General features: G+C 42.9%; 1 protein-coding gene across 1 annotated transcript in view; it reads left to right on the forward strand.

Moving 5' to 3' along the window:
* LOC117349777 (G-protein coupled receptor family C group 6 member A-like) overlaps nucleotides 1–7,834 on the forward strand; it is a 30,907-nt gene extending 23,073 nt beyond the window's left edge. Inside the window, exons 5-6 of the mRNA XM_033923371.1 lie at nucleotides 4,899–5,049; nucleotides 6,921–7,834. Of these exons, the coding sequence (XP_033779262.1) occupies nucleotides 4,899–5,049; nucleotides 6,921–7,834 (1,065 nt within the window). The remainder of the gene's footprint in view (nucleotides 1–4,898; nucleotides 5,050–6,920) is intronic.
* Nucleotides 7,835–15,172: the final 7,338 nt, after the last annotated feature.

Raw genomic sequence — 15,172 nt, forward strand, 5'->3', positions numbered from 1 at the left:
CATTAGGGCTATTCCTAAAAAACCTGACTGGCTGGTGGTCCTTCAGGACAGGGTTGGGAACCACTGTTCTAGGTTATACAAGTATCTTGGACACAAAAATCCCCCAAAGGGGTGGAGTTAACACAGGTATGAATCTTAACACAGGACAACATATCAAGAACCTAAATCCCCAAAATAAAAGAAACAAGAAAACCAAAAATGAACCATTGTTTATAATTCCAGCTCAACAAATACATTAAGAAAGTTCACTTTAAAAGCCCAGATGGACATGAGATCTTCTTTGATGATAATGGACGTGCTCCAGCCTACTATGAAATTGCGCAATTTTTTATATTCCCTGATGAAACTTCTACCAGGATCCATGTTGGAAGTGTTGACCCCTCAGCTCCCAAAGACAAGCGATTCATTGTGAACCAAACTGCCATCACATGGAAAACTCCTTCTAACCAGGCCTGATACTATTTATTCTGTTCATAGTAGATTTTATTTGTGAGGAAAAAGAACATTTTACAAAAAGCGAGGGAAGAGTAGGATTTGCTAAAGATTGCAATTACATTTTCTAAATAATTATAGGTGGAAAATATATGTATGGCAGGGAAAAACCTCAGATCCTCAGTCTGTACCCATGCTTGAAAATTTACCAACTTGTTCAGCTGGATTAAAAAACATCTTCCACAAAACCAAACATACCCAGTGGAAAACAGTGCACCGATATTCTATTTTATTGTTACATAAAAATAGCCATACTGGGTCAGACCAGTGGTTCATCTAGCCCAGTGGCTAATCCAAACAGCAGCAACATTCCAGAGCTGAGATGGTGACGTCATAATGCCTCATTCCACCAATGCCTAAGAACCAGCCTCATCAGTGACTTCACAATGGCTTGATTGTCCTATACTAGGCTCACATAAGAACATAAGAAAAGCCATACAAGACAGACCAATGGTCCATCTAGGCCAGTATCTTGTTTCCACAGTGGCTAATACAGGTCATAAGTACTTGACAAAAACCCAAATAGTAGCAATATACCATGATAGCGATTGCAAGGCAAGCTGTGGCTTCCCCCATGTCTGTCTCAATAACAGATTTTGTCTTGTTCTCTAGAAATGTGTCCAAACTTTTTTTTTTCAAAAACAGATGAAAGAGATGCTGTGATTGTACAAGATTTGAACGATTACATTCAGGTGATGCTAATGCTTATTAAAAACTTACAGTTGCTGTGTTTGATATATTATCTAATCTAATCTAAATCTAATCTAAACCTTAGGTTTGTATACTGCATCATCTCTACATTTGTAAAGCTCGACACGGTTAACAAGAGTTAGGGTAGAAAGAAACTCCAGTGGAGAGAAGAGGCAAAATGAAGAGAAAATTTAGAGGACTAGAATAACCAGAGAGGGAGGAGGAGTTACATTTTTGAGAATAACCAGGTTTTCAGATGTTTACGGAAGAGTTGGAGGGAGCTCAGATTCCTAAGAGGGGAGGTAAGGTTGTTCCAGAGCTGAGTGATTCTGAAAGGGAGGGAAGAACTTAGTTACACAATTTGGTAGGATATAACACAACATAATATTGGGCGGAATGTCTCAGTGTATTGTCTATGATGACACCCAGATCTTTTTCTTGGGCACTTACCACTAAGGTGAACCCTAGCATCTGGTAACTATGGTTTGGATTACTCTTTCCAATGTGCATCACTTTGCATTTATCCACATTAAATTTCATCTGCCATTTGGATGCCAAGTCTTCCAATTTCCTAAGGTCTTCCTGCAATTTTTTACAGTCCGTATGCAAATTTAATCATCTCACTTGTCATTCCACTTCCCATTATTCACCTATCTCCACCGAGAAAAATGACCATTTAGCCCCACACTCTTTTCTATGCTCAATAACCAATTCCTAATCCACAACAGAACATTGCATCCTATCCCATGACACTTAAATTTTCTCAGGAGCCTCTCGTGAGGTACTTTGTTAAATATTTTCTGAAAATCTAGATACAGTACGTCAACTGGTTCACCTTTATCCACATGTTTATTCATGCCTTCAGAAATGCAATAAATTGGTGGGACAAGACCTTCCTTGGCTGAACCCATGCTGACTCTGTCCCATTAAACCATATTTGTCTATGTATTCCATAATTTTTTTTTTTTATAATGGTTTCATCTATTTTTCCCAGCACTGAAGTCAGGCTCACTGGTTTGTAATTTCTCAGATCACTCCTGGAATCCTTTATAAAAATTGGTGTAACATTAGCCCCCTTCAATCTCCAAGTACTTGCAGATGATTTTAGCAACACTAACAGCAGATCAGCAATTTCAAGTTTGTGTTGTTTCAGTGCCCTGGGAAGTATACCATCCAGTTCAGGGGATTTATCACTCTTATCTTGTCAATTTGGCTCGGTACGTCTTTCAAGTTCACTGAAATTTCTTTCAGTTCCTTCATATCATCATCCTTGAAAACCATTTCCAGTTTAGGTAGATCTCTTATCCGAGTATTCTTCTTTAAAGACCAAAGTAAAGAATTCATTGTCTCTCCACTATGACATTATCCTCTCTAAGTGCCCCTTTTGGCTTAGCCTCCTTCACTTTACATTTTAACCTTGCTGGCTGGCTACCGTTTGTTCTTCTTTCCACTTTTATTAATACGTAGAATACATTTGGTCTGGGCTTCCACCTTGTTATTTTGAAATAACGTCCATGCCTGATTTAAAGTCCTAACTTTAGCCCCACTGATTCTTTTATCTTCTTGTAACCAGCAAAGGTGGGTGATGTTCTGTAAAAATGTTGCTAGAACCCAGAGAATGTAACATTTACCCATGGTTAAAAATAAAATTCTGCAAGTTAAATACCAATATATTTTAATAGTATTATGATATTAAATTTTAGCACTGCTCAATTCTTTAGTATTTTAAAAATAAAGGTTTTTCAGTTTATTATTAATTTAAAATTGAAATGGGAATGCGCAGCAGTTTCTGAGTCTATGTAAGAAGCCCTCTGATTGGCTGCACAAGTCAGTCGGGAACCTTGGCTGCAAGATTTCAGTTGAGAGAAAGCAACTGAAGACTTGAAGAGAGAAGACGCTGATACTGAGTGCTCTGTGTGTGTGAGAGAAAAATATTTGTGGAAAAGTGAGATATTTGAAAGAGAAAATGTAAAATTGATGAATGTGAGAGATGAAAGCTTTGCAATATTGATTTAATATTTTCCAACTGAATTTGTGGAAGAATTTTTATATTCAGTAGTTGTGAAGGTAATCCCTGACAGGAAACTGCAGAAAGGTTAAAGAATATTTTACTCACTATTGAAGATAGAGCTGGCTGCTATTAAAATAAAATACATTTTTATGAAGGAAATTGTTATTTTTTAAAATAAATTTTGGATTAGCAGGTTCATTGTTTTCTTTTCATTTTAGAACTGATGATCCTTCAAAATGCTAGCCATCGTCAGGTGAGACTTTTGTCTAACACTGGCTTTTACTAAACTGTGGTTGAGCTCCTTACTAGAGAATGACATGGTGACAAAATTCATCACTGTTCCTGCCCCCACGGATAACCATGGGAAACAATCCTGTGTCATTCCTTAGTGTCTATCTCAACCTCAGTCCTTTTATCCCAACATTCTTCAGTGCAAGGCTTGAGGGTCAGTGGCTGGGCCCATTCACAGTCTGATTCTTATGTGAGCCAGGTATAGGACAATGAAGCCATTGTGACATCACTGATGAGGTTGGCTCTTAGGCACTGGTGGAATGAGGCATTATGACAGCACAATCTCAGCTCTGGAATGTTGCTACTCTTTGGGTTTCTACCAGGTACTTGTAATCTGGGTTGGCCACTGCTGGAAACAGGGCTTGATGGACCTTCAATCTGTCAATGCTTATGGTCTTATGTTCTAAGCATCCCATGTCACTCTTTAGTGTCTATCTCAACCTCAGTTCTTCACCAGTATTCTTCAATGCAAGGCTTGAGGGTCAGTGGTTGGGTTCATTCATACTCTGATTCTTATGTGAGCCAAGTATAAGATAATGAAGCCATTGTGACATCAATGATAAACTTGGCTTTTATTGGTGTAATGAGACATTATGACATCACAATATCTGCTCTGGATACCAGAGACTGTCATTCTCTAGTGTCTATCTCAACCTCAGTCCTTCTACACCAGCATTCTTCAGTGCATGTTGCCCTCCCCTCCACCATATGCATGATTTATCCCTCTCACCCCTTTCTTCCTCTTTGTTGCATCTCCCTTCCTGTTCTGCATGTCCAACAATTCTTCCTTTCTCCACTCTCCCTCTATGTGCAGCAACTTTTCATCCCTCCCTCCTAGCCCCCTGTGCAGCACCTCCAGACTCAACCAACCTCCTCACCATGAAATTTGACATACCTTCAGGCCTCCTACAGCAGCCACTGCGGTGGCAGTGGCTGGCCATTAGAAGGAGTACAAAGCAGGCTGTTTGCAACCTGCTCCACCAGGGCTTCTCTTTGCTACGTCACCAGTGATATATTAGTGACACAGCAGAGGAAAGGCCCTAGCGTGGCTGGCCAGAAGAAGTTTGTTCAGAGCGCTGCCTCCAACAGCCGTCCACCGCCACCGCTGCTGTTGGTTTAGGAGGAATGTCCGGAAGTATGTTAGCTCTCTCATTGTTGGCAACCTTAACTCGCTGTTCTGCCAGCATCATGCCTTCCTCTCTGCTGGTCCCGCCTACTTCCTGGTTCCGAGAAGGCAGGATCTGGCAGAGAGGAAGGCCTGATGCCGGCAGAGCATTGAAGTTACTGGACTATGATGCCGATGCTGATCTCAGGGGCACTCCCTTATGGTGTGCGCCCGGGGTGGACTGCCTCCCCCCCATTCCCTCCTTGGTATGCCACTGAGAGAAAGACAACTTCAGAAGGGGGAAAATAGCTATATTTCTCTTTCTTCCTTCCTCAGGTTCTCCAATCTGTGTGCTCTAAGAGCTGTGTTCCTGGATACAGGAAAATTCTTGATCAAAATAAGCTGGTCTGCTGCTTTGACTGTGTCGTTTGCTCTGAAGGGGAGTATTCTAATACAACAGGTAAAGAAAAGACATAATGGTGTGTTATACAGTAAAAAGTGGAATGTATATAGTCATCAGCTTAATATGAACAGAGATATACAGCTGCTCGTATTGCAAAGACAGGAACTACATCGCATAAATGTAGCAAGATTTTAAATACTTCCAGACATCCTATATTATTTTTAATGATTCAAAACTCTTCACAGTTCTGGCTAAGACCAAATAGATTGTGATAAAAATGATCATATCTATAGGGGAATAAATACAGACAATTAAAAAAATGTCCCACCCTCGCAAGAGATTTGTAGAGCCGGCCAGTGACCTGAATGCTCTGCGCTGCTTTGACGCTCATAGGAACTTTATGACTGTCGGCAGCAGCGCAGAAAATTCATGGTTTTGTTAAAAAAAGGGGGGAGGGTTTTTAAAATCTTTTCAGTCAAGCCATTTTGTTCCTATCTAATATAATAAAACGATAATCCGCGCATGCGCACTTCCTCTGCGTGCATCCGTTTTCCGTGAGCTGTAGCGACCCGCAGGTAGCAGTGCGCATGTGCGGCTTAGGGTTCAGTTTTTCGGTCTGCCCTGCTCCCTGCTGCTCCTTGCCCTATTGTATTTTGTAGTTGAAAGAAGCAGCGGTGGCTCCTCTCACGATCCCCGCCTGCGTCGGACTTCCGACGCAGGTGGGGATCATGAGAGGAGACACCGCCGCATCTTTCAACTAAAAAAAAAATACGGCAAGGCGAGCAGGAAGCAGGCCAGACCAGACTGAAGCTCAGAATTGAACTGCCAGTTGGCTGGCTCCCTTGACAGAGTTATTTTTTCTGTTTAACCCTTTCAGGACCATAAGGATCGTAGGCCAATTTTTGTGGTTTTGACGACATTTTTATGGTAAAAAGGGCTTGCAGATGCCAAAAAATTGATTTTTTTGTGAAATATCATTATTTTTTTTTAAAAAAAATCACACTTCTGGCTTATGGACAGTGTGGCAAGTGAATCTTCTCGTCAATCTGGCAACGACGCTAATGAATGAATGTCGGAACCAGTTTGTTTACATAAAGGCAGTATCATGTGGAATCCGTACATATCAAATTTAGAACTGTAGACTATCCCAATCAAAATTTATAGGATTTTAAAGTTATGGGACAAATATGTCCCTTGGTCCTGAAAGGGTTAAAGATACCGCCGTGACTCTGTCACCAGCCACATCTGGCTAAACACTAACATGCTGCTACTCACCCCCCCCCTCCCCGGCCGACCCTACCCGGCACAACTGAAACCCCCGTTGACCTTCCCACCGCTACAAGGCTGACAAACCCGGCAGGAGCAGCAGCATCCCAGGCACACTAAACGCTGCTTCGGGTCTTCTACTGGCCTAATTTCCTCTGCCGCGTCCCTGATGACGTCATCAGGGACGCGGCAGAGGAAATTAGGCCAGTAGAAGATCCGAAGTAGCGTTTAGTGGAGGCAAAGAATGACAGACAGACAGCAGGAGGGAGGGACACAGACAGAAAAAGGGAGCCAAGGAGAGAGAGAGAGAGAGAGAGAGAGACAGACAGCGGGAGAGAGAGAGAGACAGAAAGAAAGAAAGAAAGACAGACAGACATATATTCTAGCACCCGTTAATGTAATGGGCTTAAAGACTAGTTCCTATTATATTACCTATTTATTTCACATCCATTAACAATCTCCCTTCCGCGTCTAATCACAAATCCAATGAGGCACCAACTGCCCCCCCAACCTTTACCCCCAAAGCTGATTTAGGTCCCTGTGGCCTTCCCAGATGGTTCATGTAGAGTGTCAGCCAGACATGTCTATGTAAGCTTCTTTTTCTTCAAAACTGATATGGAAATGTTTACAAAATAATTCATAAGATATGTTATATTTCATAGATGCAGAGAATTGCATGAAGTGCCCAGAAGATCAGTGGCCCAATGAGAAGAAGGATGGATGTCTCCCGAGAATCATTGAGTTTCTGTCCTACGACGATTCCTTGGGCATAGCCTTGTCTTCCATTTCTATTTTCTTAATCATCATTAATGCTCTAGTGCTAGGAATCTTTATTAAATATCGGGACACACCTGTGGTAAAAGCCAATAACCGGAATCTCAGCTACATCCTCCTTATTTCCCTTAAGATGTCTTTCCTATGCTCCTTTGTATTCATTAATTCTCCTGGGTCGGTAACCTGTCTTCTCAGGCAAACTGCTTTCGCAATCATTTTTACTGTTGCTGTTTCTTCTGTGTTGGCGAAAACGATTACAGTTGCCGTCGCCTTCAATGCTGCCAAGCCTAGCAGCAAGTTAAGAAAATGGGTTGGGACACGAGTCTCCAGCTATCTAGTCCTTCTCTGCTCCTCAGGTGAATTTGTGATATGCATTGTATGGTTGTTCATCTCCCCTCCGTACCCTGAATATGATACACAGTCTGAAATTGGGAAGATGATACTACAGTGTAATGAGGGGTCCACCATCGCATTTTACAGTGTGATTGGGTATATAGGTTTTTTGGCTATTCTAAGTTTTGTTGTGGCTTTCCTGGTGAGGAAGTTGCCTGACAGTTTCAATGAGGCCCAGTTTATCACTTTCAGCATGCTGGTGTTCTGTAGTGTCTGGGTGTCCTTCATCCCGGCCTACCTGAGCACCAAAGGCAAATACATGGTGGCTGTGGAAATTTTTGCCATTCTTTCCTCCAGTGCTGGTCTGCTGGGCTGTATATTCATCCCCAAGTGCTACATTATTCTGCTTAGGCCTGACCTGAACACAAGGGGGCATGTAATTGGAAAACAATATCCTAAAATTGCATAAGAAAATGTTTCTTCCATGTGACTTCAGGAAAGATGAATTTTAAAATCTGAATGCCTTCGTTATAATTTTCAAAGGATGGTGCTATTTACTGGCTGTTCTCTTAGGCTTCCGCTGCTGACGTCATGATTGTTGCAGGTATCCGGGTCTTGCCACATCTGTGTAGAAAGAACTGATGTTTAAGTCATCACGATGTGGCTTTCTTCAGGGTACGCTTAGGTCTACAGTGTGTTTATATATATATATATATATATATATAGTGGGTTCCAGACTTCCCTATTCTCAATCAGGTCAGTGAACCCACTATATATAACTAACTGCAAACTGGAAACTGCAAACCTCAGCATACCCTGAAGAAAGGTCCAACATGATGGCTGAAACGTCGGTTCTTTCTACACAGACACGACAAGACCCGGAAACCTGCTTCTTTATCCATACATTTTCATCAGGCTCAAAATATTCTAACTGGCCCAATAAAATCTGCAAGTAAGGAGGAATAAGGATAAAATGAGTGCGGCATCCGAGAATTATCACTCTTGAGATATGTTTAGTTTAGAAATCATCCAGAATTATCGTTTAGTAACAGGAGCATCTCAATTGCAACCAGAGGATGGTCTCGTCTTATAGATGTTATAGGTTCAGAAGTGGGCATGAGTTACTGATGTAGTTAGGGGGGAGGAGGGGTGGTCTGCCCATGTACTGTCGCCCGTCCTCTTCTCTGCCCCTGCTCTTACCCCGCACCCCCCCCCCACCATGCATGAGCTCCTTCCCTTCCATTGTACCTCTTTAATGGTTCCGGCATGAGCAGTATCCCCAACCTGCTGCTCAAGCCAGTTTCGGCTCTTCCTATGATGTCATTTCCCGGACCCACGCCTATGAAATGACATCAGATGAAGAGTCAAAGCTGGCGCGAGCAGCAGGTTGGGGTTGATGCTCGCGCCAGGAACATTAAAGAGTACATGGTAAGGGACGTGTGTGCGTGCAGTAGGAGAGGGTGGTGAAGGAACGGACGGGGTGGGAGAGTGGAGAAGAGGGTGGGGGAGGGGCGCCTCTCACAATCACTACACTACTGGCAAGGGTTCTTGTATCCCCTTTCTTAGTGACTCTCTTACCTTGAAGGAATGCCATCCCTTGCTCTACTAGACCCACAAGGGGAGTCTCTTGCTAGGTTTCCCCAAACATTTCCTTACCTGTCTATCACACTGGGAATTGTATCGAACATGTTTATGTTCTTATGTTCTTATGTTTTCTCAAGGGGAACAATATGGTGAGAACATGTTTCCTGCAGTGGTTGCTTGAATTTGAAGAGTACAGTAAATCGTTGGTTTGCGAGCATAATTCATTTCAAAACCATGCTTGTAATCCAAAACACTCGTATATCAAATCAAGTTTCCCCTTAAGAAATAATGGATACTTTAGTACAGACTACTGTATGCACTCGTATTGCAAGACTTCGCTCGTTTAGAACAGTCCCTACACTCCCACAGTGTCAGAGAGAGAAGAACCATCGGCTCAGTTGTGATGATGTGACGTGTGTATACTCTATGCACTCATATTGCAAGACCTTGCTTGTTTATCAAGTTAAAATTGAATAAAATGTTTTGCTTGTCTTGCAAAACACTTGCAAACTAAGTTACTTGCAATCCAAGGTTATACTGTACAGTATATGTGAGGTACAGATAAGGATTATGTATAATATTACTTCTGCTGATGTTTCTTGACATTTCACTCTAATTTTGTTGACTATTTTTACCGTTCATGTTATTGTTAATTATAATTATGCATGCATTCTTTGAATTCCACCCAGAATTGTAAATTGTAAGGATTAAAAATATTTTACAGAAATGATTAAACCAAGAAATAAGTAAATAAATGACTGGTATCCGATCTAATGTTTGGTAAGAACTTGCATTCCTTGTTGGACAAGGACAAATACTAAGAGAAGATCAATGAAGGAATGCTCAGTTTATAAATCTTTAAAAGCACCAAATGGACACAAGGTTGATTTAAACCCATTCCTTATTCATTCCACTCATTTTCAGGAGCAAACATGACTGTGTGAATTGGGGAAAATAGACACAATCTGGTCAATATTCAGTTCACAGTGCTCAGCATTTTTAAAATGTTGACTGGTATGGCTAGATTTAGCTCCAGATATTCAATGCCAAGCCATGTCCAGGCTCTGGCATTGAATAACTGAGGCAAAATTGTCCTGTGCCTGTCTTATGCAGTTTCCTCAGCTGTGTCTTGCATAACACACTTAGCTAAATATTGACTGGGATCCACAGGTCCCAACAAGATTCTCCATCCCAAGATTACAATCCCCCCAGCCCTCCCTTCTATTCCCTCGAGCATCAACAACACTCCTAATCCCCCTGACTTCCCTTTCAATCTCAAAACCAGAGCTGTGGAGTCGGAGTCGGTGAAAATGTGCTGACTCCAACCCCGACTCCTAATAGAGTTAAATTGTATGTCATGCAAATATTATAATGCTGAAATTTCTTATTCACAGATAATAAATTGATTAACCCATTTGTTTCAGGATAGGTTTTACTTTTAGAATATATTTTGATATCAAGTCCTTTAATGATTACTAAATGTAATATATTTTATGATATTTATATTAGTGAAAGTGGCACCTATAGAATGACATGAGGACAATTTGTCCTATCCGTACAAGCTCTGTCTCCATCCCTGACCTGCAAACTCCTATATAAATATATTAAGGCATTGGAGTTGAAATGGAGATAGCATAAATAAAGGAGTTGGAATCAGAAGGTTTTGTGTACTCCAGGGCTCTGCTCCAAACATAAAAAACACCTTTCCAGGACTCCTTCAGGCCTACCTGTCCAATACCTGGTAGTCTACTTGCTTCTGCCTGTCACATCTGCCTCTTCAAAATGGCTGCCACAACCTCTAGCATCATCCTTGTAATATTTCACTAATACCTCTAGGCCTCATAGTAGAACAGAGGTGGGAGTGAGAATGCTCCTACTCCAGGCTCACTAAACTACAAAATAAGCTTTGTGTAAATCCTCAGGGAGGGGGTGGGATGTCAGGTTATAGAATTGAGAGTGACATATTGGCGGTGCTTGTTGGAGGGGAAGCTATATGGGAGGTCTGGATAGACAGGGTTGATGGTTATCTGTACAAAGAGTTTCATTTGATTCCCAGTTGACCTTTTCGGTTTATAAGAAACAATATGGTATGGTATGGTATTTGGGGCCTAGATTAAAGGGAATGCCTGTTGGGAGGGATAGGAAGTGTGCATCATTTTGGGCCATGGTTGCACTACTGGATTGCATCTAGCACCAGTACCTGAGGTGATGTTAAGTTGTGACAGTTAGTAAATATCATCAAATCAGCTAGTTGTGGCTGCCAGCCATGTTTTGCTGCTGTAATATCCTGCTCAAATCTCACACCTATCCACAATGATCAACTAGTATGAGGATTGTTACCAAATTGGTTGGTTTTAGTGTGTGCTAGCTATTGGTAAAGGCCCAGGTTAATGTCTACCACAGGGCAAAATACACAGTAGCTATTTAACACAGACTAGTAAACATCCCCCTACATAAAGTCACATGAATTCACGACCCAGTTTTCACTATATACAGTAGGTCTAATGTAGCCAAGAATGGTGAGGATTGATTTAAACCATTCTTTGCAGTACCCAAAGCTTTTAGATGATCAAACAAGATAGTATAACAAATGGTGTCAGACGCTGTAGAGATATCTAGTTATAGCATCGATACCACATACATTGGCACCACCACTTTCTCAGCACAGAGGGTAGAAGTGTTTCCATGCTGTATTCTTTCATGAACCTACACTTATAAGTAAATCTAATATACAATAATAATAATAATAACAGCTTATACCGCAATACCGTGAAGTTCTATGCGGTTTACAATACTGCTCCAGGCAATCTTTAAGCATATGTAAAACAGCCATTCTGACTAATTTCTCAAGGACTGAAAAGTCTGAGATGTGGTAATGATTCACCAAACAAGTGGGATCAAGAGCACTGTTCCCTCTACGCTAGGGGGGGGGGGGGTCCTCCAATTGCAGAAACTCAAATTTTGAAGGCAAAAAGGCGATAATCAATCCTTTCCCAAGATGTCCTGGACAGAACTTAGACAACTGGAGCTAGGCCTATTTTAGAAGCATCTAAATGCCACAAAGGGTACCCAAACTGACCAGATGACCACTGAATGACCCCCCACACTCCCTCAGAGGTCACTGACTCCCCCTCCTACTCCCCAAAGATTTGAATAAGACAGTACATACCTGTCTCTAGAATAGCAGTATCTGGTATAAGGAAGCCTAGCAGAACAGCAAGCAGGTGTGTGGGGTTACCTGGTGGGTGGTGTAGTGAAACATAGAGTAGAGGAAACCAGGCCCATATCCCATTCTAACCACTACATTTATAATGGAAAGTGTGAGGCCACCAAAGCCTTCCAAAACCCCACTATACTGCCATATGACTAGCACCTGGAGTAATAAGGGCTATTGAGGGTGGGCTATAGTGGGTTTTGAGGGGGCCTTGGAGGGCTCACTATATATTATAAGGAGGTAATAGTGAGATGAACATCTGGCACTATTTATGTGAAGTTCACAGCCATGCCCTTTAAGGTGTCCTTTTCAGTCATTGGGACGTTGCTCGCTACTTGTGAGTTGGAAACAGAATCTGGCCCTTGATAGACTGTTGGCCTGTCCAGTCTGTCCACTTTTGTGCCCTTCTGGGCTAGTCTGTTAACAAGGCTGCCAACATACCTCCCGAAGTTGCTGGAGGAGCCCCACCATTTGGCCCAGGACCTGACCTTGGTGCTGCAGCTCCTGCGCCAAGCATCTTTGCATAGCTGAGATGAATGAGACTTCCTACAGGAGCTCCATATGGGGCTCAGGGAGGGGTTGGTCCTGTAAAGGGTGCTGCCACAGCAGCATGGCCTTGGGTGCTGGGCGGTTCCCCCCCAGCCCCCAACGGGAGCGCCAACATTTCTAAGTAAAGTGGGGAGTTCCCCCTCACACGCCCCCTCACCGCGCTTTAAAATACTGTTGAAATCCAGTGCGCTGACATCCAATGCAAGATTGTCTTGCGTGTGATTGTCTTGCGCGGTATCGTCTATGAGCCCAAATGGAGAAGATAAAAAGGACAGGACAGAGAAAACTGAGGGTGTGCTATGGGAGTGAGAAAAACAACAGCTAAAACTAGGATGGTGTCATAGGGTGAGGACAGAACAAACAGAATTAGGGGTCTGTCCGGGAGCTAGAGGGAGAGATGGAATTGGGAAGGCTGGATCCAAAGAAGGGAAAAGGCAGGGGGGAGATTCAGGCCTTATGATGGGGAAACTCTGGGCAAAAACACTACAATGCAAAATTTTAAAATATTGTGTGCAGAATTTTCAAAGATTTTGCGCAGAGTTCCCCCGGGAATGATGTGAATATTATGTCTTGTTTTTTCAGACGTCAGCCCTATAAAATTCTGATGCAATGAGGACATCTTGTGGTTATACATATTTACTATATGTCCAAAATATTTATTTTTCTAAAAAATCGTCTAACTGTACGTCCAGCCATTTGATCGTCCAGACCGCTAAATCATCTATCTTTTTACCCCATTTTCGATCAAAAATTCATCCAAGTCAAAAACGCCTAGAAAAAGAATTTTTGGGGGTGGGAGGGGCCAGAAAAGTGATGGACTGGACACCCAGTCATGGCACCAGAGTAGTAGGGTACCTTACAGGGCACTGCTGTGAACTTTCCAAAAGGGTGTCACATAAATATCTCACCACAACTCCCTTATAGGTCATGGTGAGCCCCGCCAAAACACCCCCAGAACCTATTAGACCCGCCTATCTACCACCCCCAATAGCCCTTATGGCTGCAGGTGCCACTTATATGGCAGTACAAAAGGGTTTAGGGGGTTTTGAGGGATGCATATGCTTCACCATGAATGCAGTGATTAGAATGGCTTATGGGCTTGGGTTCTCCTCTCCATGGTTCACTAACCCACCCCCAAGACCACTTAAGCCACCTCTGTGCAGCTCTACTAGGCTTTCCTATGCCAGGCTGCCAGGTGCTGATGTTCCGGAGGCAGATATGTGAAGTTGTTATTACGATGTTTATGGGGGTGGGGATGGGGTCAGTGATCACTGGGGCAGTGTGTGGGGGTCTGTACTTTGCGTCTGCAGTGGTTATCTGGTCACTTTGGAAACCTTCTGTGGACTTAGACCTGGTTTTAGAAGGCCTAAGTCACAACGTCCAAGTTCCGTCTAGGCAGTGTTGTAAAACTTTCGGTTATACATGCAGTACAACTAAGTCGCCTGCCCAAATCCCGCCTTCGACACTCCTCCTGACACGCCCCTTTTAGCTCTGGTCGTTCAGCAGCACTGTGAAGGCCTAGGTCATTTTTAAATACGTCTAAAAACCCGGTTCGATTATCGGCGCTTGGACCACTTGTCTATTAGATCGTCCAAGTGCCGATTTAGGCCGGTTTTTAGACGTTTTCTGTTTCGATTATGAGCCCCAATACTGTACACTTCTCCCTCGTCATTCGCAGGGGATACGGGCAGAGCCGGACCGCGAATGCCGAAAAACCGCGATTATCCGGCTCTGACCCACCACTACCTCCCTGCCGCCTTCCCGGCCTTACCTGGTGGTCTAGAGGGCTTTCGGGGCAGGAACAATCTTCCTACGCTCCTGCCCCGTGCAGATCGCCATTAGGAAATGGCTGTAGGGAGTTCAAGAAAATACGGGAACTCCCAGCAGCCATTTCCTCATGGCGATCTGCATGGGACAGGAGCATAGGAAGATCACTCCTGCCCCGAAAGCCCTCTAGACCACCAGGTAAGGCCGGGAAGGCGGCAGGGAGGAAAAAAAGATGGATTTTTTTTTTTTACATTAAGACTTTTTTTAATTTTCCCCCTCCCCAGAAAAAAATCGCGATTATATGAAACCGCGAGTGCAGGAACCGCGAATGGGGGAGGGGGAAGTGTATACATATTTAGACCATGCACTGCATCTACCATCCATCTTTTTGGAAACTACTGTATTGGCAGATTGCTTGTTTCCCTTTCTTTTCTTTTTTTTTTTAAATAAATTTTAACATACCTTCACAAGCAAAATAAACACTTGTTACAGAAAAGAGGTTGGAGAACGCCAAAATACAAAAAGAAATGATCCTCGTCTTTTACAAAACCATGCTATCGGCTGCCACACAGCATAAGCCCCAAAGCCCTTTAAATCCCTATGGGCGTCGGGGCAGTTACCGCAGGGGCTAACGCAGCTTTGTAAAAAGGGGTGGTGGGTGTGGTATGTACAGGAATACAATTATATATTCTC

Source organism: Geotrypetes seraphini, chromosome 16 (genome assembly GCF_902459505.1).
Source record: "Geotrypetes seraphini chromosome 16, aGeoSer1.1, whole genome shotgun sequence".
Lineage (NCBI taxonomy): Eukaryota > Metazoa > Chordata > Amphibia > Gymnophiona > Dermophiidae > Geotrypetes > Geotrypetes seraphini.